At 40.4% G+C, this 25438-nt stretch overlaps 1 protein-coding gene across 3 annotated transcripts in view; it reads right to left on the bottom strand.

Moving 5' to 3' along the window:
- The window catches only part of LOC143782813 (uncharacterized), a 634917-nt gene that overhangs the window by 183734 nt on the left and 425745 nt on the right, over positions 1 to 25438 (bottom strand). Inside the window, exon 22 of one of the 3 annotated variants that reach the window (XM_077270690.1) lies at positions 2043 to 2149. The exons of the other annotated variants lie outside the window; for them this stretch is intronic. Within the exon in view, the coding sequence (XP_077126805.1) occupies positions 2134 to 2149 (16 nt within the window). The 3' untranslated portion in view covers positions 2043 to 2133. Of the gene's footprint in view, positions 1 to 2042; positions 2150 to 25438 lie in introns of those variants that run through there. 3 annotated transcript variants of the gene reach the window in all.

Below are 25438 nucleotides of genomic sequence, written 5' to 3'. Positions count from 1 at the left end.
ACAGCAGGAGGTGGGGTTACTCGCAGCAAAGGCTACTGAAAGATTGAAGCTGACCTAGAAGTTTCCCTGAAAAAAAACTGACTTTTGAGCCTGTTATCGAGCTTGTTCAAGGAAATGGAGATCAGTCCTAGAAGTGAGGTGCATAAGGACATCCAGAGAGGATGATAGATCTCTGCCTGTCAACTCATCCTTGATGCAACCAGACAGACCCTGCCAGAAGGTTGCCACCAGGACTTCTTCATTCCATAACAGCTCCACCGCCAGGGTGTGGAAGCATAAGGCGTACTGTGCCACAGTATCTGTGCCCTGTCTTAGTGTCAGCAGAAATGAGAAATGAAGCGGAAGAAGAGGTGCGGTCAGGTTCCTCAAATACTGACAGGAACATCTCCAAGAATCTCGCTGCAGCGTGAATCTTGGGACCTGCATTCTCCCAAATGAGGTTTTAAGAGGCCATGTCTCATCCACATAGCAGAGAGACCAACGCAATCTTGGTCTGGTCCGAACAAAAAGGATGATCCTGGAGAATGAAGTGGATCTAACACTGGTTAATTAAGCCGTGGCTCTCCTTGGGGTCTCCATAAAAGTGGGACAGATATAGAAGCTGAAATTTAGATGCTTCTCCAGACCCTGAAACTCTAGTTGGCTCTCCTGGTGACAATGTCAATGCCGAGGAAGGTGGACCTGACACAGTTGATGCGCGGGACAGGGCTGCTGTCACAGAAGTGGAGAATTCCTGCAGCAGAGCTGTCATTACATTAATCATCTGCATTAACTGGTCTTTACTAGAGCATCTAGTGGTGAGAAAAGGCTGCTCACAGACACCAGGTGCTATTCCAGTTCAGTCCCCTCAACAGCAGCAGCTGAGGTTCAGATGCACGGGTATGCAGCAAAAGTTTTTCATTTTGATAGGTTTGCTTTTTAGGACCTAAAATTTATCATGTGATATGACTTGGATATCTGATTGGTTTGAGCTTACTTTGATAAAGATCGCTGCGGTGATCGAAACGTGTTGCTTTGTTTCCTTGTTGCCACAGTGCTGTCCAGGAGCATTTTTCATGTTTTAATATGGATTGAATACATTTAGAATTTCTACCAAAGAGCTGAAGCATCAAACTTTCTTTTTCTATATTATTATTCACAGACTGACACTAGCATTCCCATTTTCAAAATTATTCAGCACTGAAGTAGCATACTACAATAAGATTAGGCCTATGACCTCCTCTCGATATGCTAAAAAATCCTAAAATTGTGCTGCTTGGCCATCCCACATGCTTTATACTGGTTGTAGTCCTCTATGATTGGCTGGGCTTGACCAAGTGATTTGATTGATGCAGGAAATTCAAGTGCAAGCCCACAGAACTGCTCATGATATCATTAGCCCGCTCTCTGAGTCTTCAGGCGTGTGTGAAATGGCTCCGGACGGATCCTCGCTAATTGCAGAATGTTCAAATTCATGGACACCTGCGAATTTCAGAAAATTCTATGTGAAGTTGATCCTCCATAGATCAATGTGCTCATCTCTATCCATATCGCAGTTGCGTTCCATTTTTATATAACCTTGACCTCACTCACACAGCTTCTATTATATATGTCCTGAAGTATATTCTGATATCTATGAATTATTGCACAGGGTTTTGTGCAATTTGAGACGACTGTCCTGCTAACCAATACCCCATTAAAGAACTAAGTAAAATAACAGTATCAAGTTCAATAGCTCTCAAAAATAACCTCTCATTATATGTGCTGCTTGCGGTATGTTTTTACTTAATTCTTCTGCCTCTGTGGACATATGAATTTCTCTCTTTTTTTCGGATAAAAAACATATTTTTCCAATGATTTACACATGGCATCAAAATATGCAAAATTAAAAAAAGAATTGGCCAAATGTCTTTAAAAGCCTTTGATTATTTGATGTTTTCCACTTAGGCATTAAAAATGATAATAATGCTTTTCAGAAAGAAACAGCAGAGTAAGGCCGCCACCCCTAACAGTACATCACATAATGCCATCATGAGATACTCTTGTCATCTTGACGTATGGGATGAACTGCAAACAGCTGTCCTGTGTGTGTTGAGAGGCAGGGAAAACCTGCAGCTGATTAGACTTCTTGTCATAGCTTTGACTGCTCCAGCTCTAATTTGACTCCGAACTGAAATATCAACAAAGAAGAATGAGAAAATTAAAAATTCAGCCCGTTTTGACACTGTTTTCTTGACAACAGTTTGACGTTAATAGACAATTGTGGGTGGATAAAATGAAAAGAAAAGAGCTGTCTCCAACAAAAAGAGAAGAAAAAAATCTCTTTATGGAAGAAAAAATGATGGAACTGCAAGACTGAGCTCATCTTCGTAAGATTAGACATCTTCGAAATGCAGCCTTCAATGGAGAAAACAGAACCTGAGATAATGCCTTGATAATTTGAAAAATAGGAATTTCTCTGCAGATTTCAAGGGAACTGAGGGCCACAAAATAAAAAAAAGCCCTAAACACTGTAGAGGAGTTCATATTTTAATTTTTGTGTTCAAACCAATTCTATTTTTCCTATTTTTGTTACTACACATAATGTACCAATGCCAGCTGTGAATAATAGGTTTTCAAACAGACCCTAAAGAACACAGCCAGATCCAAGTGGCTTCAGTGATGGTGCAGATTTGCTGGACATTTCACCGACTGCATTACAAAGGGTAAGATCAGTGACATCTGCAGAGTCCACCTATCTTTCCCATACAAGGCATTAATTGGGAGCTGAGCCGGGTTTCCTTTTCACTAACCATTAAGATGATGCCATGTTTGGCACATGGATAGGTAAGACATAAAATGGTTAGGGACCATCCATTGACATGGTTGGATGGCTTTTTGCTCTTTGGTTTAAAAAAAAGTCTAACTAAGTACCTTCCATTTTTAGAAATATTGGAGTTCATTTATTCATTTGTCGCACTGTGATGATGACGCATCGGTATGTATATCTACATAAGACGCTAGGATAAGCGGCAACAGATAGTTCGCTCACAAATCTGCAGTCAAAATCCGCTGTGTACTCTTATGGAAATTTTTTCTTAACAACAAGAATATATCTATTTAACCCCCTATAAAAAAAAAAGTGTTGAAAAATTTGGGCACTTGGTCCTGTGCTTTAATTTCGTGCAGTTTCCATTTTATGACGCGGCGTTCAAACTCCTGCAGTCCAGGAAGAGCGGGCCAGTTCTCCAGTAGTCAGACACAAACGGGGACCCAGAGAAGGAGACAGGAGCTGTATCTACTGTCTTCAATCTCGCGCTCTACACAGCGATCATTGAACGTTATGTAGTGTACCGAAGCAATGGCACCTCCGATGCTTCTGTAGGACCTGGCAAACATAGCAGATCCATACCAGCTCTGCCAGTTATGTGGGGCACAACAGGTGGCTGTCTTTCTCGGTATTTTCACCGGGGATCATTTGATAATCTATTTAGGAATTAATTATGTAAAATAATAGATACATAAAAAATGTGCAAAAAAAGGAATAAAAAATAATAGCACCACAAAAAGGAAAAAAAATCTAATGTTTTTTAATCTGAAATACATTTTATTATAAATACATTAAAGAAAAAAAATTGTACATATTAGGTAGCTACATGACTTTAATAACCTGGTGAATTCACTCAACAGGTTTTTTGTTGTCAAATATGAACAGTAAAAAATAAAAAAAATCATTTTTCATTTGCATCACAAAAAAAACCCACCCAAGACTATAAAACTAAACAGCAGTATATATGTATTCAAAAAACTCTTAATGAATTACACAATTTGTTGTACAGGAATTAAAGCCTTATGCCGTGAAATTAGTGAATAAATAAAAAGTTATGGCTGCTGAAAAGCTTAGAGGTAAAATTGAAAAAAAACAAAATTGGCTGGACTCTTTCTGGCATTGTTATTAAAGGGAATCTGTCAGCAGGTTTTTGCCATCTAATCTGAAGACAGGATGAGCTAGGGGTTTGAAAACACAGATCTCAGCCATGTGCTGTTGTTTATTTGTAATGAACGCTTTAGCACCGGGAACTTATCATTGCTGGACTACAGCAGCCTGTTACTAGTAGTCTGACACACAGCCACTTCTGTGATAAGCAGCTCACTGTCTATAGACATTATATATACAGGGCCTGGTGTGAGCCAGGGAAGATTTCTCAGCTCTGCTGCATTGCTAAATCTAAAAACTCTGGTTGTGTTAAAACAGCTGCACCCGGTAAACTAAGTGATACATTGTTGGATTCAGAGTCTCTTTGTAAACATCACGCTTCTCTCAGATGGGGTAGCATAAACCTACTGACAGACGCCCTTTAACCCATTCACAACCTATGATGTATAGGTATGTCATAGTATACGTTATAGGCAGCGTCGGACAGGAGCACCTTGGGCCCACCAGAGAAAATCATTCTTGGTGCCCACTATGTAGCTACATAGAAATAAATACAAGACCACCAATTGTGCAGTAAAACGTGCTAATATCAGGGTATAATATAAGGTAGTACACGTCTTAATTATGCAGCAGGGGTAGGGGTTGCCCCCCTCATAGAATATAAAGTAGCCCCTTCATAGAATATAAAGTAGCCCCCTCATAGGGTACAATAGCCTCCTTATAGTATATAAAGCAGCCCCCTCATATAGTATAATGTAGTCCCCTCATAGAATATAATGCAGCCCTCATATAGTATAATGCAGCCCCCTCATAGAATATAATGCAGCCCCCATATAATATAATGTAGCCCCCATAGAATATAATGCAACCAGCCTAAGGTATAATGCAGCCCCTCCTAGAATATAATGTAGCCCTCTCATAGGGTATAATGCAGCCCCCTTCACATAGTATAATGCAGCCCCCCACAAAATATAATGTAGCCCCCTCATAAGGTATAATGCAGCCCCCAGAATATAATGTAGCCCCCTAATAAGGTACAATGCAGCCCGCCAGAATATAATGTAGCCCCTCATAGGGTATAATGCAGCCCCTTCATATAGTATAATGCAGCCCCTCCATAGAATATAATGCAACCCCCCACATAATATAATGCAGCCCCCTCATAAGGCCTCATGTTTCCCCCCTCTTAGGGTATAATGCTGCCCCCCTCATAGGCTATAATGCAGCTTCCCCCATAGGGAATAATGCTGCCCCCCTCATAGGGTACAATGCAGCTCCCCCATAGGGAATAATGCTGCCCCCCATAGGGTATAATGTAGCTGCCCCCATAGAGTATAATGCTGCCCCCCTCATAGAGTATAACGTAGCTCCCCATAGGGAATAATGCTGCCCCCCTCATAGGGTATAATGTAGCTCCCCCATAGGGAATACTGCTGCCACCCATAGGGTATAATAAAGCTCCCCAATAGGGTATAATGCTGCCCCCATATTGTATACACTGTGTTCCAAATTATTATGCAAATTGGATTTAAGTGTCTTAAAGATCTAATTGTTTTGTTTTTCAAATAAACTCGTGGATGGTATTGTGTCTCAGGGCTCAATGAATCACTGAAATCAATCTTAAACACATGTGATAATTAGTTTTCCAGGTGATTCTAATTAAAGGAAAACTACTCACATTATTATGCAGGTCACAGGTTTCAAGCAATATGGGAAATAAAAAGGATCTCTCTGCTGCTGAAAAGCGTTAAATAGTGCAATGCCTTGGACAAGGTATGAAAAAAGTAGATATTTCACGAAAACTTAAGAGTGATCATCATACTCTGATGAGATTTGTGACTCAAACAGAGCACAGACAGAGTTCATGCAAATAAAGGCATAATGAGGAAGTTTTCTGGCAGACAAATTCATTGGATTAAGAGAGCAACTGCCAAAATACCATTACAAAGCAGCAAACAGTTATTTGAAGCTGCTGGTGCGTCTGGAGTCCCTCGAACCTCTAGGTGTAGGATCCTTCAAAGGCTTGCTGTGGTGCATAAACCTACTATTCGGCCACTCCTAAACAGTGTTCACAAGCAGAAACGGTTGCAGTGGGCCCAGACATACATGAAGACTAATTTTCAAACAGTCTTGTTTACTGATGAGTGTCGAGCAACTCTGGACGGTCCAGATGGATGGAGTAGTGGATGGTTGGTGGATGGCCACCATATCCCAACAAGGCTGCGACGTCAGCAAGGAGGTGAAGGAGTCATGTTTTGGGCTGGAATCATGGGGAACCAGCTGGTAGGGCCCTTTAAGGTTCCTGAAGATGTGAAAATGACCTCAGCAAAGTAAATAGAGTTTCTCACTGACAACTTTCTTCCATGGTCTAAAAAGCAGAAACGTGCCTTCAGGAACAAAATCATCTTCATGCATGACAATGAATACCTCTGAGTAATTGGCTGCTATGGGCATAAAAGGAGATAAACTCATGGCGTGGCCACCATCTTCCCCTGACCTCAACCCTATAGAGAACCTTTGGAGTACCATCAAACAAAAGATCTATGAGGGTGGGAGTCAGTTCACATCAAAACAGCAGCTCTGGGAGGCTATTCTGACTTCATGCAAAGAAATACAAGCAGAAACTCTCCATAAACTCACAAGTTCAATGGATGCAAGAATTGTGAAGGTGATATCAATGAAGGGCTCCTATGTTAACATGTAACTTGGCCTGTTAGGATGTTTTGGAGTTAAATAGCTTTTTTGTTCAGTGAATGTGACCTCCTAATGCTGCAAATTCCACAAATGAGCATTTTCAGTTCTTTAAAACATATCAAATGTTTAGAAATACTACTGTGCCTAATAATTTGGAACAGTGCATTTTGAGTTTTTATTCATTTTGGAGATTATACTGTTATCATTGGGAGGTTTCTTCAATGAAATTCGATGTATACTCTAACGGGTGATGACTTTTATTAGACTGACTGTCATTTGCACTGACCATTTAGGAAAATCCGAGAAAAATGTCATTTGCATAATAATTTGGAACATAGTGTAATGTAGCTCCCCCCATAGGGTATAATGTAGCTCCCCCATAGGGTATAATGTAGCTCCCCATAGGGAATAATGCAGCCCCAGGACTCACTGATATGTATATATATATATATATACTAGACTAGATGGTGGCCCGATTCTAACGCATCGGGTATTCTAGAATATGCATGTCCACGTAGTATATTGTACAGCCCACATAGTACACTGCACAGCCCACGTAGTATATTGCCCAGCCACGTAGTACCACGTAGTAAATTGCCCAGCCACATAGTATATTGCCCAGTTACGTAGTATATTGCCCAGTGACGTAGTATATTGCCCAGCCACGTAGTAAATTGCCCAGTTACGTAGTATATTGCCCAGTGACATAGTATACAGCAAAGAGCCACGTAGTATATTGCCCAGTTACGTAGTATATTGCCCAGTTATGTAGTATATTGCCCAGTGACATAGTATATTGCCCAGCCACGTAGTATATTGCCCAGTTACATAGTATACAGCACAGAGCCACATAGTATATTGCACAGCGACGTAGTATACAGCACAGAGCCACGTAGTATATTGCACAGCGACATAGTATATTGCCCAGCCACGTAGTATATTGGCCAGTCACGTAGTATATTGCCCAGCCACGTATGTCACAGGTTAAAAAATAAACATATACTCACTTTCCGAGGGCCCCTTGTAGTAGTTCTGTCGCCTGTGTGCGGTGCAGGCGGCAGCTTCCGGTCCCAGGGTGTGATGACGTCGCGGTCACATGACAGTTACGTCATGGCAGGTCCTTCTCGAGCAGGCGCGCAGGACCTGTGATGACGTCGCGGTCACATGACCGTGACTTCATGGCAGGTCCTTCTCGCAGACCATCCTTGCCACCGGAACCTGCCGCTCGCATGGAGCCGTAACTGGAGCGTCGCAAGGAGCGGGAAAGGCGGTGAAAAGGGAGTATATAATGATTTTTTATTTTTTTAATTATTTTTAACATTAGATGTTTTTACTATTGACGCTGCATAGGCAGCATCAATAGTAAAAACGTGGTCACACAGGGTTAATAGCGGCGGTAACGGAGTGAGTTACCCGCGGCATAACGCGGTCCGTTACCGCTGGCATTAACCCTGTGTGAGCGGTGGCTGCGGGAGTATGGAGCGGGCGCCGGGCACTGACTGCAGGGGAGTAGGGAGGGACTAATCGGACTGTGGCCGTCGCTGATTGGTAGCGGCAGCCATGACAGGCAGCTGGCGAGACCAATCAGCGACTTGGATTCCATGACAGAGGCCGCGACCAATGAATATCTGTGACAGACAGACAGAAAGACGGAAGTACCGCTTAGACAATTATATAGTAGATGGTGGCCCGATTCGAACGCATCGGGTATTCTAGAATATGTATGTATACAGCAGCCACATAGTATATAACACAAGCAACATAGTATATAGGAGCCACGTAGTATATAGGAGCCACGTGGTATATAGCAGCCACGCAGTATATAACACAGCCATGTAGTATATAACAGCCCACATAATGTATAGCTCAGGCCACTCAGTATATAACACAGCCCACGCAGTATATAACACAGCCCACATAATGTATAACACAGCCCACACAGTATATAACACAGCCCAAACAGTATATAACACAGCCACGCAGTATATAAAACAGCCCACACAGTATATAAAACAGCCCACACAGTATATAACACAGGGCATGCAGTACATAACACAGGCCACACAGTATAAAACACAGGCCACACAGTATATAGCAGTGGCCACGCAGTATATAACACAGCCCACACAGAATAAAACACAGCCCACGCAGTATATAACACAGCCCACATAGTATATAACACAGCCCACATAGTATATAACACAGCCCACATAGTATATAGCAGCCACGCAGTCACCAATCAGCGATGAGGCATTTCCGTGACAGACAGACAGACGGAAGTGCCCCTTAGACGATAATATATATATATATATATATATTGTGATGCAGCGGTATGACCATACACAGTGAAACAGCAGTGACCCAAGCAAGTTCAAACAAAACGTTCTTTTATTGTGTTACTTCACACAGTCAATATAGTATACAGCTTCTTTATACAGTCCATTAATAATGCATGGCTATATGATGCAGTCAATACACAGGCCGAACTTCCCTCTGTCCAGTTTCCCTGGGTGTCCGCACGCCGGTAACAAGTCTCTGTACTCACTCAGCGCACTGCACTCTTTATCCTTTGGAGTGCAGCCGGGTACACATAAGACAGCCCAAGATGCAGGGTGTCAGTCTCTCTGGTTCCTTTAGCCTCTGTGGTGCTCCACACAGTGAGAGCTCTGCAGACAACTGCCCTGTCTGCTTCCAAGAACACACTGACACACGTCCTATCACTATTCTAATTACAGCCACACCTGTGACTGTAGTACACCCTCATGGCCTCACTACGCTTCCATGCACATTCTGCAGAGCACAGTGCCCCCTAGCTGCTGTACCAGGGGTCACTGCCTCACTATATATATATAGTGTGTATATATATATATATATATATATATATATATATATATATATATATATATATATATATATATATATATATATATATATATATATATATATATATATATATATATATATATATATATGTATACATATACAGTACAGACCAAAAAGTTTGGACACACCTCATTTAAAGATTTTTCTGTATTTTCATGACTATGAAAATTGTACATTCACACTGAAGGCATCAAAACTATGAATTAACATGTGGAATTATATACTTAACAAAAAAGTGTGAAACAACTGAAATTATGTCTTATATTCTAGGTTGCTCAAAGTAGCCACCTTTTGCTTTGATGACTGCTTTGCACACTCTTGGCATTCTCTTGATGAGCTTCAAGAGGTAGTCACCGGGAATTGTTTTCACTTCACAGGTGTGCCCTGTCAGGTTTAATAAGTGGGATTTCTTGCCTCATAAATGGGGTTGGGACCATCAGTTGTGTTGTGCAGAAGTCTGGTCTGGTGGATACACAGCTGATAGTCCTACTGAATAGACTGTTAGAATTTGTAGTATGGCAAGAAAAAAGCAGCTAAGTAAAGAAAAACGAGTGGCCATCATTACTTTAAAGGGAACCTGTCACCCCCCCCAAGCGTTTGTAACTAAAAAGAGCCATCTTGTGCAGCACTAATGCTGCATTCTGACAAGGTGGCTCTTTTAGTTCTTGGTGCTGTAACTGTAGAAATAATCGATTTTGCAATTTGTCTAAAATACCTTGAAACAGTCCTGGCGGCAGGTCTCTCCCCCCCCCCCCTAATGCAGACGCAGCACCGCCGTCACTCATGCCCTCTTGGCGCCTGGAGCCGCCTCCTCAGCATTGTTTTCAACTGTCCCGGTGCCTGCACTGTTATCTTATGTCTTGGGCATGCGCAGTTAGCGCTGCCCATCTTCAGACATCATTTGATGTCTTGCTGACTGCGCCTGTGCGGCCGCACTGCCCAAAATCCCGCCCCGCAGTGTGAATAAATCTATTCTATGCCAGCAGGTGTCAATACCTGGGCCCAACGGAGAACCCTCCGGTTCTCCGGTGGCCCAGTCCGACCCTGGTCATACCACCCCACTCAATGTGGGCCCCACTGCAGACACGTGCCTCTAACAGCCGTGGGTGTAATCGCAATCCTGTTAACATGTTAAATGAAGCTGTCAATCTCTGACAGCGGCATTAAACATACTCGCACCGGAAGTGTGTCATAAATCTCGCCACTCGACACCTGTGTCACATGAGTGCAGGTTGCTGATGGATTGGCATGACAATCTGTCAATGTGTTTGTCATTGCCAGATTGCTATGAGCACCGCCCTGTGGCCGGCGCTAACGGCAGAAGAGACTTTTAGCTACACATAGCAGGACTGAAGCCCTGCCATATGTAGCACAGGCGATAGGAAGATTGCGGCTTCTAGTCTCCCATGGAGACTATTGAAGTCAGTGAAAAGTATAAAAAAATGTTCAAATCACTCCCTATTCAAAATAAAACAATACACATATTTGGTATCGCCACGTTCAGTAACGTCCGTTCTATCAAAATCTAAAAAGAAATAATCCGTAAATGGCGTAACGAGAAAAAAAATCATAACAACAGAATTACGGTACTTTTTTTGGTCATCACGATGTTTCATTAAAATGCAATAAGTGAGATCAAAACATTGCGTCTTCCCCAAAATGGTATCAATACATCAGCTCAGCGTGCAAAAGTTAAGCCTTCGCCCAGCCCCAGAGCTCCAAAAATGGAGATGGTCTCGAAAAATTGAGTTTTTTTTTTAACTTTGGATTTTTTTTTTCACCACTTAAATAAAACAGAACCTATATATGTTTGGCATTTGTGAACTCATAATAATCTGAAGAATCATAATGGCAGGTCACTTACTTTTATCATTTAGTGAGCATGGTTAAAAAAAAAAAAAAACAATTGTGGAATTGCACTTTGTTTGCAATTTCACAGCACTTTAAAATCTTTTTCCCGTTTTCCAGTACACGATATGGTAAAACCAATTATGTCGTCTAAAAGTACAACTCATCCCACAAAAAACAAGCCCTCATGTTGACCAAAAAATAAAAAAAACCAATATGGCTCTGGGAAGACAGGGAACAAAAAACGGAAATGCAAAAATTTAAAACCCCAAGGTCGTGAAGGGGTTAAGATGCTAAACAGAACTGACATTTTTTACTGCATTAAAATGTGAAGAAATGTCTTGAGCAGGGGTCTGCAAGTGCAGAGCTGGCTCAGAAACTTAGCTCCTTCCACAAACAGTAGATGCTGACTACATTACATTACACTGCAAAACTTTGGTAAAAGATAATTAAACAAATACGATATATAAAATTTAAAATCTGCCCCTTTTTGCCAATAATATAACAGAAAAAAAAATAAAAAAATAAAAGTATTTGATAATGAGGTCTCCAATTACTAAAATATAAAATTATTTGACCAGTATGGAAAAACACTGTTAAAAATAAAAAAATAAAATTGAACTTGCATTTTTTTGCACACTCAGCATTAATGGAAAAACAAAAATGTTACGGGTCTCAGAAAATGGCCACACAAAGCAAACACTTGCTTTTATTTTTTTTTCTTTACAAAATTCATTCTTTTTTTCATCACTTAAAATAGAAAAAGAGAATCAGTGCAAATTTGGTATTACTATAACTGTACTGACCCGATCAATCATGTTTCAGCTTCATTTTTACTGCATCATGAACATCATAAAACAAAAAAGTGGTGGATTGCATTTTTGTTTTACCCATTTTGGAATTTCTCGAAAACCCCCCCCCCCCAGTTTACCAGTATGTTGTATATAAAAATGAATGCTGTGACTCAAAACTATAGCCCGTCGTCCAAAAAAAAACAAATATCACACATCTATGTCAACAAAACAGTAAAAAATTAATGGTTCTCAGAAAAAGACGAGTAAAAACAAAAATACAAAAATTAAAATAATTCTAGCTATTAAAAGGTTAACCGTATGTGCACATAGAACTTGATAAGATGACCTCACATGCTACAGAGAAAATCTGAAACCTAGGAGCCCGAAACCTAGGAAAATGCTGTTTGCCTGATGATATAGGGTTAATCTGTAAATAGCGTTACAATCCTGTCTGGCCACCTTCCTGAAAGGGCAAAAACTTAACTATTTTCCTGCCCGGAATAACTTGATTTCAGTTATAGTGGCCGTGCAATGAGCAATTACAGTCATTGATCACTATTCTGCGAGCGGGAGATATAAGCACTTGGGTTGACAGCCAGCTTTGCAGGACATCTGTGCAGAGCGAGTGGCCAATCAAAGTGCAGGGACATGCTTACAGCCACCACTCACAGTATAGTGGGCAGTGAGTGTAGCCACTCCGTGCACGCCCATATGACTGAACGCCTGTAGCTCCCAGAAAGAAATAAGTTCATTTTCTCTCAGTAGCCGACCTTTCAGTAAGGCGATGGGGCAGCATTGGAACACTATTTACGTGCAGAATAATCCTATATCTGCACCTACATAGCGTTTTCCAGGGGACAGGATCCCTTTAACCCCTTCAAGACCTTGGGAGTTTCCGTTTTTCCATGTTCGTTTTTCGCTCCCCTCCTTCCCAGAGCCATAACTTTGTTATTTTTCCGTCAATTTGGCCATGTGAGGGCTTATTTTTTGAGGGACGAGAACGACATCATTGGTTTTAGCATGTCGTGTACTAGAAAACGGAAAAAAAATTCCAAGTGCGGTGAAATTGCAAAAAAAGTGCAGTCCCACACTTGTTTTTTGTTTGGCTTTTTTGCTAGGTTAACTAAATGCTAAAAGTGACCTGCCATTATGATTCTCCAGGTCATTAATAGTTCATAAACACCTAGCATGTCTAGGTTATTTTTTATCTAAGTGGTGAAAAAAAAATCCAAACTAAAAAAAAAAAACATTTGCGCCATTTTCAAATACCCGTAGCGTCTCCATTTTTCATGATCTGGGGTCGGTTGAGGGCTTATTTTTTGCGTGCCGAGCTGGCGTTTTTAATGATATCATTTTGTTGCAGATACGTTCGTTTGATCGCCCGTTATTGCATTTTAATGCAATGTCGCGGCGTCCAAAAAACGTAATTCTAGCGTTTCGAATTTTTTTCTCGCTACGCTGTTTAGCGATCAGGTTAATGCTTTTTTTTATTGATAGATCGGGCGATTCTGAACGCGGCGATACCAAATGTGTAGGTTTGATTTTTTTTTTAATTGATTTATTTTGAATGGGGTGAAAGGGGGGTGATTTAAACGTTTATATTTTTTTTTTATTTTTTTTCACATTTTTTTTTTACTTTTGCCATGCTTCAATAACCTCCATAGGAGGCTAGAAGCTGGCACAATGCGATCACCTCTGCTACATAGCAGCGATCATCAGATCGCTGCGATCGCTGCTATGCAGCAGAAATGCAGGTGTGCTGTGAGCGCCGACCACAGGGTGGCTCTCACAGCTACTGGGGATCAGTAACCATAGAGGTCTCAAAGACCTCTATGGTTACTATACAGAAGCATCGCTGACCCCCGATCATGTGACGGGGGTCAGCGATGCGCTCATTTCTGGCCGCCCGGCCGGAAGCGCCGCTTAAATGCGATGTCAGCGGCATTTAACTGGTTAATAGGCGCGGGCGGATCGCGATTCTGCCAGCGCCTATTGCGGGCACATGTCAGCTGTTCAAAACAGCTGACATGTCCCCGCTTTGATGTGGGCTCACCCCTGGAGCCCTGCATCAAAGCGGGGTATCTGACCTCGGACTTATTATCCCGTCTGAGGTCAGAAAGGGGTTAAGGACTCCAACGCCTCACAACTAAATAATTTTAAGAACATTAAAGGGAACCTGTCACCTCAAATTGGCGGGATATGTAAATCCCTTTTTTCCGGTCCGATGAGCGGCGTTTCGTCTTCATTTCTCCACCCCATCCGTTCCTGTTGTCCACAATATGTTCAAGAATTAGAGTACTTGTCCTCCATAGTTCACACGTGCGCAATGCAATCTTCGCTCGTGCACGCGCAATATGCTTTGCAAAGCCGAAAAGCATTACTGCGCACTACATCCTGGAAGTATTTCACTGTGTTCTGGGACTTAGTGCGCGGGCGCATGTGCAGTAATGCTTTTTGGTTTTGCCCGCAGTTGGGCAAAGCATGCTGCGTGTGCACGTGCGAAGATTGCATTGCGCACGCATGAACTATGGAGGACAAGTACTTTAATTCTCGAACATATTGCGGACAACAGGGACGGATGGGAGCGGAGAAATGAAGATGAAACGCCGCTCATCATAGCGGAAAAAAGGCATTTACATATCCCGCCAATTTAAGGTGACAGATTCCCTTTAATACAATATTATGATATGCAAGCACAACTCTTGCAAGCATCAATCTTCATCTCAATCACTGGGAGGCCACGCATACAAAGTCATTTTTATTCATCTTTCAAAGCTGGTAATCTCATGTGGGATGTCAAATCAAGATAATGAAGGACATAATTGTATATTTCCAGGGTATGGAGACTTGTTTCCAAAGCAATGGGAAAAAAATATGTAAGGTAAGTCACAGCGACCAAACCAGAGACCCACCTTTGCACAGCACATTCTGATGAGGGGCAAATACTTCAAAAGTGTGCAGCTGGGTTTTGGCATGAGGCACCTTGGTTTTCTTACATTAATAAAAACAAGCAAATAACTGAATTGTTTTCTTATGAAATTGAACATAGTGTGTCAGAAATAGAAAAAAATGGTGAAAGTTCCATCTCTGCAACTAATATATACTGAATTCTATACTTGGGTCATGATTAGTAGCTCGAAACGTGTAAACACTGAGCCTTTTGATGTATATTACCATGTTTTTATAAACATTCCGGTTTTAAACCTTTTTCAATAAATGTGACGTTTTAACCGTATTTCTGAATTGCAAATGCTGGATTCCCCCAATTCTCCACATCTCAAATACTTGGGGTATCGTTCTTAGGTCAGTCAGCAATGGGCAATAGAGTTTTTAACTCATTTTTTTTTCAACCACCTCCAATCTAAGTTATTTTCTTTGGGTATTTAAACCAGTTCATAAGAGCTAGGACATCTATCTATATATAACTATTACATTCGCGTGTAATCCAAAAAGATTGCTGATAACATTTCTTTCATAGAAACTCCATGGTACTCTAAGTGATCTTGATGAGTGCATGCCATATTGGCTTAGTAAATTTGGAAACTGGAAAATGGACTGCAATATGCTAGAAAAATATGTTTTATAGTAGCCATATGGACTAATAAAAGGAAACAAAAGCCTGGAGACGTCCATTGACTAGCCATGTTTTGTGACACATTTCCTGATGAATTTTTGTACATAAAAACTCAACATCAAGTATTTTGCAATTAAAAAGGAAAAAATTGCCTTTCAGCACATTCATTTTTGTAAGGAACTTTTTTTTTCTTTAGCAAAGAAACTTCCTTTTGACAAGTGTAAAGAGACACGAGCAATCGGTTATATTAATCATAGACTATAATAATTCTGTTCAGTAAAATATAACCCATCAATCGTTATGAGCACCATATGTCTGTGCAGCACTAATATGCACAAAATTATCTACAAATTTAAGAGATGCTGCTTCTCTCTTAGAAAATTACATATAATTTTGCAGTTACGGTGGCAACCTGTAATGCTAGAAATCAACTGATGAGAGAGGAGATGTAATTGCACATCTGCCAATCAGGAGCAGAAGATACCAAGGTTTAATTAATTTGTGCTTCACGAAAGGCAACAGTGATTTTGAAAAGCAAGACTTGTGCTTCTAAATCCTTGCAAATAAAGAATCGTGTTTGCTTGTTACTAACCTAATATGTAAAAGGAAAACTATTTTGATGACTCCGGGCCAAGGCTGACTTATGCAAAGTTAATGTCAATCAAGGATCAAGGAAAGGGAAGAGTTGTGAAAATGGTCCTAAATTAGATGTAAGTATTCAACATCCAAAGGCACAAAAGTAACATGATGAGAAAAAACTCAGAAACAAGTTTAAGCACAAGTAAGTGTAATTTCACAGGACAAAGTAATACTTTTTCATTCATTACTAAACCATTAAACAAATAAGCCACTAATAACATACAATTTATATTTCTGGCAGTATTCTTATCTTTTTATCTTTACTGACAAACATAAAACATAGTGTACCAGACTCTTTAATATCTAAAAAAATAAAGGATAGGGCTGAATAATAATAGAGATGTCCATGATTTGCAGAGACTTCAATGTATTTTTACAGAAACCTTGCGACCATCTAAAACAATCACTACTTCAGAAATGTTGTTTTAATGAGGACGTTAGCAACTTTTAGTCTCAAGGGGACAAAAAGAAATTGTCATGGTAGTACAAAGATTTTACTGCACATTAACAGATCCAGCCTGATAATCATAAAACCCATTCATTATGAGCAAGGCCCCTCGCTCCTTTTGGTAGCTGATTTATGTATTACTCTGTAGTGTCTTTATTGTCTGTACAACTCCCCTCTAAAATGTAAAGTGCTGCGGAAAATGTTGGTGCTATAAAAATGAAAATGATTATTATTATTTTTGTGTGTCAAATGTTACTAAAAGTGTAGTTATTCTCAAGAGATACTACTTGAATGCCTAAGTTGCCATACAAATATTATGAATAAGACAGTTGCACAGTGATTACTATTTATGCTACCTTGTACATACTATTATGTGTATTACTACAATAAATAGTGTTTGTAACTAAAATACAATAAGTCTATAAAATCAAGATACACAATTAAGTAATATCAATAGGACTGGAAAGACTAAAGAATACAGAATACTAGATCTGTCACCTAATGCATTCAGTGCCTCCATGCGTCTGTGACACATTATACAGTCAACAGTAATTGCAGAAAATAATTGCAATTACACATGTTTTGGTATACACTTGTATACTCATTTGGTTTTGGTATACACATTTATTTACTTTGTTTGTGAATTGGAAGAGCAGAAGAAAAGAAGAAATGAGAAGAAAAGGCAAATTGGACATAATTTCACCCAATACCTCAAAAATGGGCTGGACAAAACTGTGCACTAGAGTTCTTCTGAAGAGATAATTTACATATTTAATTTGCCAGAGGAGCGTGCAAGGCATTTAAGTCTGGTATGTTGCTCTCCAAAAGGAAAACTTACCCCTTAAATCCCAGTCTTAGCCTCTTACCTAGCCATATCACATCTCATACTTTGCACTTGACAGGGCACAATACCCCAAAAAACTGTGTCTGATAATTGAGATTCTGATTTGGCTTTTATCCTAAGTCATATTGAAAACCTCGTTAAAGGGTTGATATTGACATGTTGGATTACTATTTCCAATGGGTGGCACTAAAGGTCAAGTTCTCTTCCTCTCTGAAGAGACAATTTGCATATTTGCATATTACCTTTCTGAAATTGAGGTTACGCAACTATGTTTCAAGCATGTGATGCTCATTCAAACTCACTTGTGGTAAGTAACAGGTAGGGGCAATATGAAAATCATACCTGAAACTAGATAAAAAAGGAAAAAATTGACTCAATCTTTGCATTGTGGGTGTGTGTCACACTAAGCATGAAGAGCAGAAAGAGGAGAAGAAAACTGTCTGAGGATTTGAGAATCAAAAATGTTGAATAATATCAACACTCTCAAGGTTACAAGTACATATTCCAGAGATCTTGTTGTTCGTATGTCCACAGTGCTCAACATTATCAAGATTACAATCCATTGCCCTGTAGCAAATCTCCATGGACGTGGATAGCAGAGAAAGATTGATGAAAGGTTGCAACGCAGGATAGTCTGGATGGAGGATAAGCAGCCCCACTCAGGTTCTAAAGAAATTCAAGCTGTCCTGCAGGCTCAGGGTGCATCAGTGTCAGCGCAAACTATCCTTCAACAATTCATTTAAATGAAAACACTAAGGCAGGAGACCCAGGAAGACCCCACTGCTGACACAGAGACATAAAAAAGCTAAACTGCAGTTTGCCAAAATGTACATGAGTAAGCCAAAATCTTTCTGGTAAAGTATCTTGAGGACAGATAAGACCAAGAACTTCTTGGTAAAGCACATCATTCTACTGTTTACTGAAAACAGAATGAGGCCTACAAAGAAAAGAACACAGTACCTACAGTCAAATAAGGTGGAGATTCAAAGATGTTTTGGGGCTGTTTTGCTGCCTCTGGCACAGTGTGCCTTGACTGTGTACAAGGCATAATGGAACCTGAAGATTACGAAAGGATTTTGGGTTGCAATGTAGTGCCCAGTGTCAGAAAGCTGGATCATAGACCTTTCATAAGGACAATGACCCCAAACATACTTCAAGAAGCACCCAAGAATGGATTGAAACAAAGAGCTGGATAGTTCTGAAGAAGTCAGCAATGAGTCCAGATCGAAAACCCATTGAGCACCTGTGGAGAGATCTTAAAATTGCTGTTGGGAGGCAGCACCCTTCAAATATGAGAGACCTGGAGCACTTTGCTAAACAGGAGTGGTCTAAAATTTCAGTTTAGAGGTGTAAGAAGCTTGTTGATGGCTATAGGAAGTGATAGATTGCAGTTATGTACTCCAAAGGTTGTGCAACCAAATAAACTGAGGGTGCCAACAATTTTGTCTATTCCATTTTTGGAGTTTTGTGTGAAATTATGTCCAATTTGCCTTTTTTATCTCTTTTTTGTGTTGTTCCAATACACAGAAAGGATGTAAACGTGTTTAGGAAATCATGTGTAATTGCAGGGCCGTATTTGCCACTAGGCACCGGAGGGCAAGTGCCTAGGGCGCTGGCCTGCAGGGGGCGCCAACAAGATGGAGAAGAACTTTTTTTTTCCCAACCTCCTTTCCCCTCAGTTAGACAATCCATGAAATCTGTTGTCTTTTCGAAGGTGGCAGGGGGTCAGAGTCAGGAGGGGCCGGGGCCGCTCCTCCATATTAACTTACATGCAAGGAACTGACTGACCCAGGAAGTAGTGGCGCCGCAACTTCCAGGGTCAGAGAGGTCCCTGCATCCGAGGTGCTGAAGCGTCTGCATGTGAGGAAGAACAGGAGAGGCTGGTGCTGCTATATACTGGTGACAGGGGAGGCTGGTGCTGCTATATATTGGTGAGCAGGGGAGGCTGGTACTGCTATATACTAATGAACAGGGGAGGATGGTGCTGCTATATACTGGTGAACAGGGGAGGCTGGTGCTGCTATATACTGGTGAACAGGGGAGGCTGGTGCTATGAAGGTTGGGGATTTTGGGGAGGCTGACGCTTTACAATGGGGATTAGGGGGCATATTCCTAGATAGATTTAACTTTACAGCACCAATAAAAACTACTTTATTTAATACACTAATGAGGGTGTTTCACAGCACTCTTGTATTTGTATACTAAAGCTTGTCTTTATTATCAGCGCTCCGTTAATAAAAGTGAGTGCTGGCTAAAGCGCCAGTCTGCGCTTACTCACTGAGGCTGGTATCACACTTGTGTTTTTTTCAAGTCAGGCAAAATCAGGTTTTTCTGCCAAATCCTGATCCTTTCAGGATCCATTTTTTTGTCCATTCACTTTAATGGTGTCAGGGAGCAACCTAAAGTAACTGGATTCTACCTGACACTATTAAAGTGAATGGGCAAATACTGGATCCCGAAAGGATCAGGATTTGGCTGAAAAAACGGATTTTGCCCGACTTCTCAAAGACACATGGATACACTGTATGTGCATTAGGTGACACATCCAGTATTCTGTACTGTTTAGTCTTTACACTACGATGCTAATGCAGTGCCAACACTATTGGCCTTTACAGTATAAAAACATTCTTAGTGCGACAATAATCGTCACATCGTTAAGTCTACGCTATACCTTGTAGTTAGACCTTGTGTTGTATCTGCTTTTACTTACCAATCATTAAAGAGGTTTTCCACTACTTTTACATTGATGACCTATCCTTGAGATAGGTCATTAATGTTTGATCGGCCGGGTTCCGATTCCCGACACCCCCACAGGTCAGCTGTTATCAATATAGGTGGTGTCCGCCAGTACTCACTTACCAAGCTGCTTCGTCTAGTTGTAGTGGCCACCACAGGATACTGCATATCCACCTTCTATTGATTTAAATAGGAGGCAGATGTGCAGTACCATGCAGCGGCCACTGCAAGTAGATGGAGCAGCTCGGCAAGTATTTCAGGCCGGCAGTCGCCGTTGCCGGCACCAATAACGCCTGACTGGTGGGGAGCCGGGTGTTGGAACCCAGTCGATCAGACATTGATGACCTATCCTAATGATATGTCATCAAAGTAAAAGTAGTGGAGTAAAAGTATTCTGGGGTAAGTCCCTTTTTCAACTAAATCACCTTTTATTACTCCAAGTTGCAATAAGTCAAGTTATAATAAGCCTCTGGATAACCTCTGAATCCAACATTCACCAGACCACATTTAAGAGCTCTAAAATAGGTTATCTTTTCATCATAAATGGGTAAAATTACAAAAGGCCCTCAAAAGCAGCCTTTGCTTACAGCAAGGGGGAAGGGTGCACAATTCGGACCCATGGCGTCATGATGCCACAGTCCATACTATTAATTAACTAAGGGTGCCCACCTTTCGGCAAGCAGCAGGCAATAACTTATGGCATTTATGTAGAACTTTTTCATCTCAAGTACTATATATTTAAGTGGTGAATGGAGGAGTTTTGTCTGATACATAAAAAATCTTCTGAGAGCTCAGACAGGCTTGAAAAGGTTTTCACATTTGGTTTCCATATTACAAGTAAATTAACAATTCCATCTCATGGGGTAAGGGAAAGCTGATCAGATGACTTCGCTTTGCCAAGTACCTTTCAAAGCCCATGGAAAAAAGAGTGATTTAATGTTTTGTTAAATTTAGCACGCTAATTTAGTATCAAAACTTTAATAGAGGAAAGAAAATAATCTGCACTAAAATCAAAAGTAATTGATGGAACGGCAGTAAACACTTAATATTAAAAGTGTGAACTGTAATATAGTAGGAATATTATATTCTCATGGTAGAGAGAAATTAGAAAACAGGTGCCTTGTAGCCTTTATCTTTTAGCTACTATCAATGGTGTACAGTGTCGGACTGCAGTGCCAAGGGCCCACCAGAAACACACGGGTGAATACTTATCCATAATGCACAAGTAAAAATATTACGAAAGACTGGCCTCATTTATCAAAAATGTACTTGCTGCTAAGAGCAACCAATCAGAGCTCAGCTTTAATTTTTTACATTAAGAAAAAAAATTAAAGCTTTACTGTTACTGTTTTGGACAAACAAGTGGGTGTTTGTGTCAGTTATGATATATTACAGCAAGTTACTACAGTGTGTACGGAAAGTATTCAGACCCCTTTACATTTTTCACTCTTTGTTTCATTGCAGCCATTTGGTAAATTCAAAAAAGTTAATTTTTTTCTCATTAATGTACCCCCATCTTGACTGAAAAAAACAGAAATGTAGAATTTTTTGTACATTTATTAAAAAAGAAAAACTGAAATATAACATGGTCATAAGTATTCAGACCCTTTGCTCAGTTTTGAGTAGAAGCACCCTTTTGAGCTAGTACAGCCATTAGTCTTCTTGGGAATGATGCAACAAGTTTTTCACAGCTGGATTTGGGGATCCTCTGCCATTCTCCCTTGAAGATCCTCTCCAGTTCCATCAGGTTGGATGGTAAATGTTGGTGGACAGCCATTTTCAGGTCTCTCCAGAGATGCTCAATTGGGTTTAGGTCAGGGCTCTGGCTGGGCCAGTCAAGAAAGGTCACAGAGATGTTCTGAAGCCACTCCTGTGTTATTTTAGCTGTGTGCTTAGGGTCATTGTCTTGTTGGAAGGTGAACCTTCGGCCAAGTCTGAGGTCCAGAGCACTCTGGAAGAGGTTTTCATCCAGGATATCTCTGTACTTGGCCACATTCATGTTTCCTTCAATGACAACTAGTCGTCCTGTTTCTACAGCTGAAAAACACCCACAAAGCATGATGCTGCCACCACCATGTTTCATTGTTGGGATTGTATTGGGCAGGTGATGAGCAGTGCCTGATTTTCTCCACACATACCGCTTAGAATTATCACCAAAAAGGTCTATTTTCGTCTCATCAGACCAGATAATTTTATTTCTCATAGTCTGGGAGCCCTTCATGTGTTTTTTTTTATTTTAGCAAACTCTATGTGGGCTTTCATATGTCTTGCACTGAGGAGAGGCTTCGGTCGGGCCACTCTGCCATAAAGGCCCAACTGGTAGAGGGCTGCAGTGATAGTTGACTTTGTGGAACTTTCTCCCATCTCACTACTGCATCTCTGGAGCTCGGCCACAGTGATCTTGGGGTTCTTCTTTACCTCTCTCACCAAGGCTCTTCTCCCACAATTGCTCAGTTTGGCTGGATGGCCAGGTCTAGGAAGACTTCTGGTGGTCTCAAACTTCTTCCATTTAAGGATTATGGAGGCCACAGTGCTCTTAGGTACCTTGAGTACTGCAGAAATTCTTTTGTAACCTTGGCCGGATCTGTGCCTTGCCACAATTGTCTCTGAGCTCCTTTGCCAGTTCCTTTGACCTCATGATTCTCATTTGGTCTGACATGCACTGTGAGCTGTGAAGTCTTATATAGACAGATGTGTGCCTTTCCAAATCAAGTCCTATCAGTTTAATTAAACACAGCTGGACTCCAATGAAGGAATAGAACCATCTCAAGGAGGATCACAAGGAAATGGACAGCATGTGACTTAAATATGAGTGGTATAGAAAATGTTCAGCACAGCCTGGAAAAGAGGAGGTGCACAGTCATAGGGTCCCAAACCTTGATAAGTAGAATATAAACGTCTAGCACACTCCAGAAATGTGATGCAAAAAACGTGGGGTGTTTTAATATACATACAATAACAAACGTTTCGGTCTGCTCTGGACCTTCGTCAGTGTGATGAAGACAAAATTATATAAACGTGTACACAAAATAAACAAAAAGACAATGAAACAAAAGTATATACATCACGGTACAACATATGGCCGTGAAAAGATTTGTACAACCAAAAATATGAGTGTCTGAGCAAAGAATCTGAATACTTATGACCATGTGATATTTCAGTTTTTATTTTTTATTAAACTTGCAAAAATGTCTACATTTCTGTCAAGATGTGGTGCAGAGTGTACAATAATGAGAAAAAAATGAACTTTTTTGAATTTACCAATGGCTGCAATGCAACAAAGAGTGAAAAATTTAAAGGGGTCTGAATACTTTATGTACCAACTGTATGTTCATAAAATGGCACATGTGATCTACACCAAATTTTTAAAACAATTGTAGTACTTTCAATCACTTAAGGAGAGCAATTTTGTCACGTTGTGGGAAATTTATCAATGCTGGCGCAGAATGTGAGCACTGTGACAAACGCTGCCCCAGTGCAGCCTTCCTTGTAATGAATTTGACATAAATTAAAAACCTTAATTTTGATAACAGCACAGATAGGCAGGACAATTAATTTTTATCCCTAATGAGGCACTCTTATCCTTGTTCTAAAATGGAGCGGTAGGTCAGACACTCAACCGCTGCCTCATTCATTCTCTATAGAGCTGCCAGAAAAAGATGAACACTGCCTCAGGGATAGAGAAGAGAAGCAGGCAAGAATGTGCACTACTGCTCAATTACAACTGGGGTAAAAGTTCCCCTTTCTGCTGATTGGTGCAGATTCCAGAGGTTGGACCCCACCGATAATTTGTTTTCATGGGCAACCTTTTAAACTTTCCAATTATTCTTGATGCATCTCTGTGTGTCAAAAAATGCTGTAGAGGCATCCTAAATAAGTATCTTAAACCCCCATAGTTTCAAATGCCAGAAAACTACAAAGCAATAAACTGTATCTGATGCATTCATCATTCCTCCGCTTAACCTTTAACACCACTAATGCAAAGAGAGCTATGAAGAGCATGTCTAGAAAATCAAAGATACATCCCTTCCAATGATGTTGGCCAGCAGATGGAAAGAAGCCTTAGATTTTTTTTTTAATTTCATTTAATTTTAACATTTTATAGTGATGATGAAGACAGCGGTGGCGAGTTTGTGTAGCGTATTACGGGGCTCTAGTATTGAGAAATGGCACCAAGAGGCAGCATGAGAAGAGCAACTGGTATGATGGCTATACATGGGCAGCACGGTGGCTCAGTGGTTAGCACTGTAGCCTTGCAGCGCTGGAGTCCTGGGTTCAAATCCCACCAAGGACAACGTCTGTAAGGAGTTTGTATGTTCTCCAAGTGTTTGCCTGGGTTTCCTTCCACACTCCAAAGACTGGAAATTCAGATTGTGAGCCCCATCAGGGACAGCGATGATAATGTGTGCAAACTGTAAAGTGCTGAGGAATATGTTAGCACTATATAAAAATAAAGGTCATTATTATTACATGTACCACAAAGTATCAGTTTCAAATGAAGGATCCATGTAATACAATAGTAAATTTGCCCTAATATTTTCTCAGTGTTTAAGTCATTCAGTGTTCAAGACGTTGAATTAATTTCTTATAATTTTGACAATTCCACGACATACTAAAATGTGTTTTTCTTAGAACACAGGTGAAAGCAATGCCCCAAAAGTCCAGTAAAGAATCCATTAAGATAAATTTTAAAATATTATGTATTACTTATTCTTCACATACTTTCTTCTATAACTCTATGTAGGTACTTAGTAAATAATAATAATCATCTGTATATTTAGAAACAGTATCTCTGGCAGGTATAAAGTACATTATGGCATGAGGGATGCTGCAGTGTTAATGAAGTGATCATGTTCTGAATAATAACGTACAAAAGAGAGGTAAAAGAAAAAGTCACAGAAGAGAATGTGAACGGTCTTCTTAAAAAAAGTTATATCTAAAACTATGGATGCTAGGATTAAAAGTGATTATCTGAGGTACTGCATTCCAAAGAACTGGAGCAGCACAAGAAAAGTCTTAAAAATAGGAGTGGAAAGTTTGGAACTGAAAGGATGTTAGTCTTAAATTGTGACAATTGAAATAG

Source organism: Ranitomeya variabilis, chromosome 6 (assembly GCF_051348905.1).
Source record: "Ranitomeya variabilis isolate aRanVar5 chromosome 6, aRanVar5.hap1, whole genome shotgun sequence".
NCBI lineage: Eukaryota > Metazoa > Chordata > Amphibia > Anura > Dendrobatidae > Ranitomeya > Ranitomeya variabilis.
Note: the sequence above shows the minus strand (reverse complement) of the source record. Positions and strands in the feature narration are given on the sequence as shown.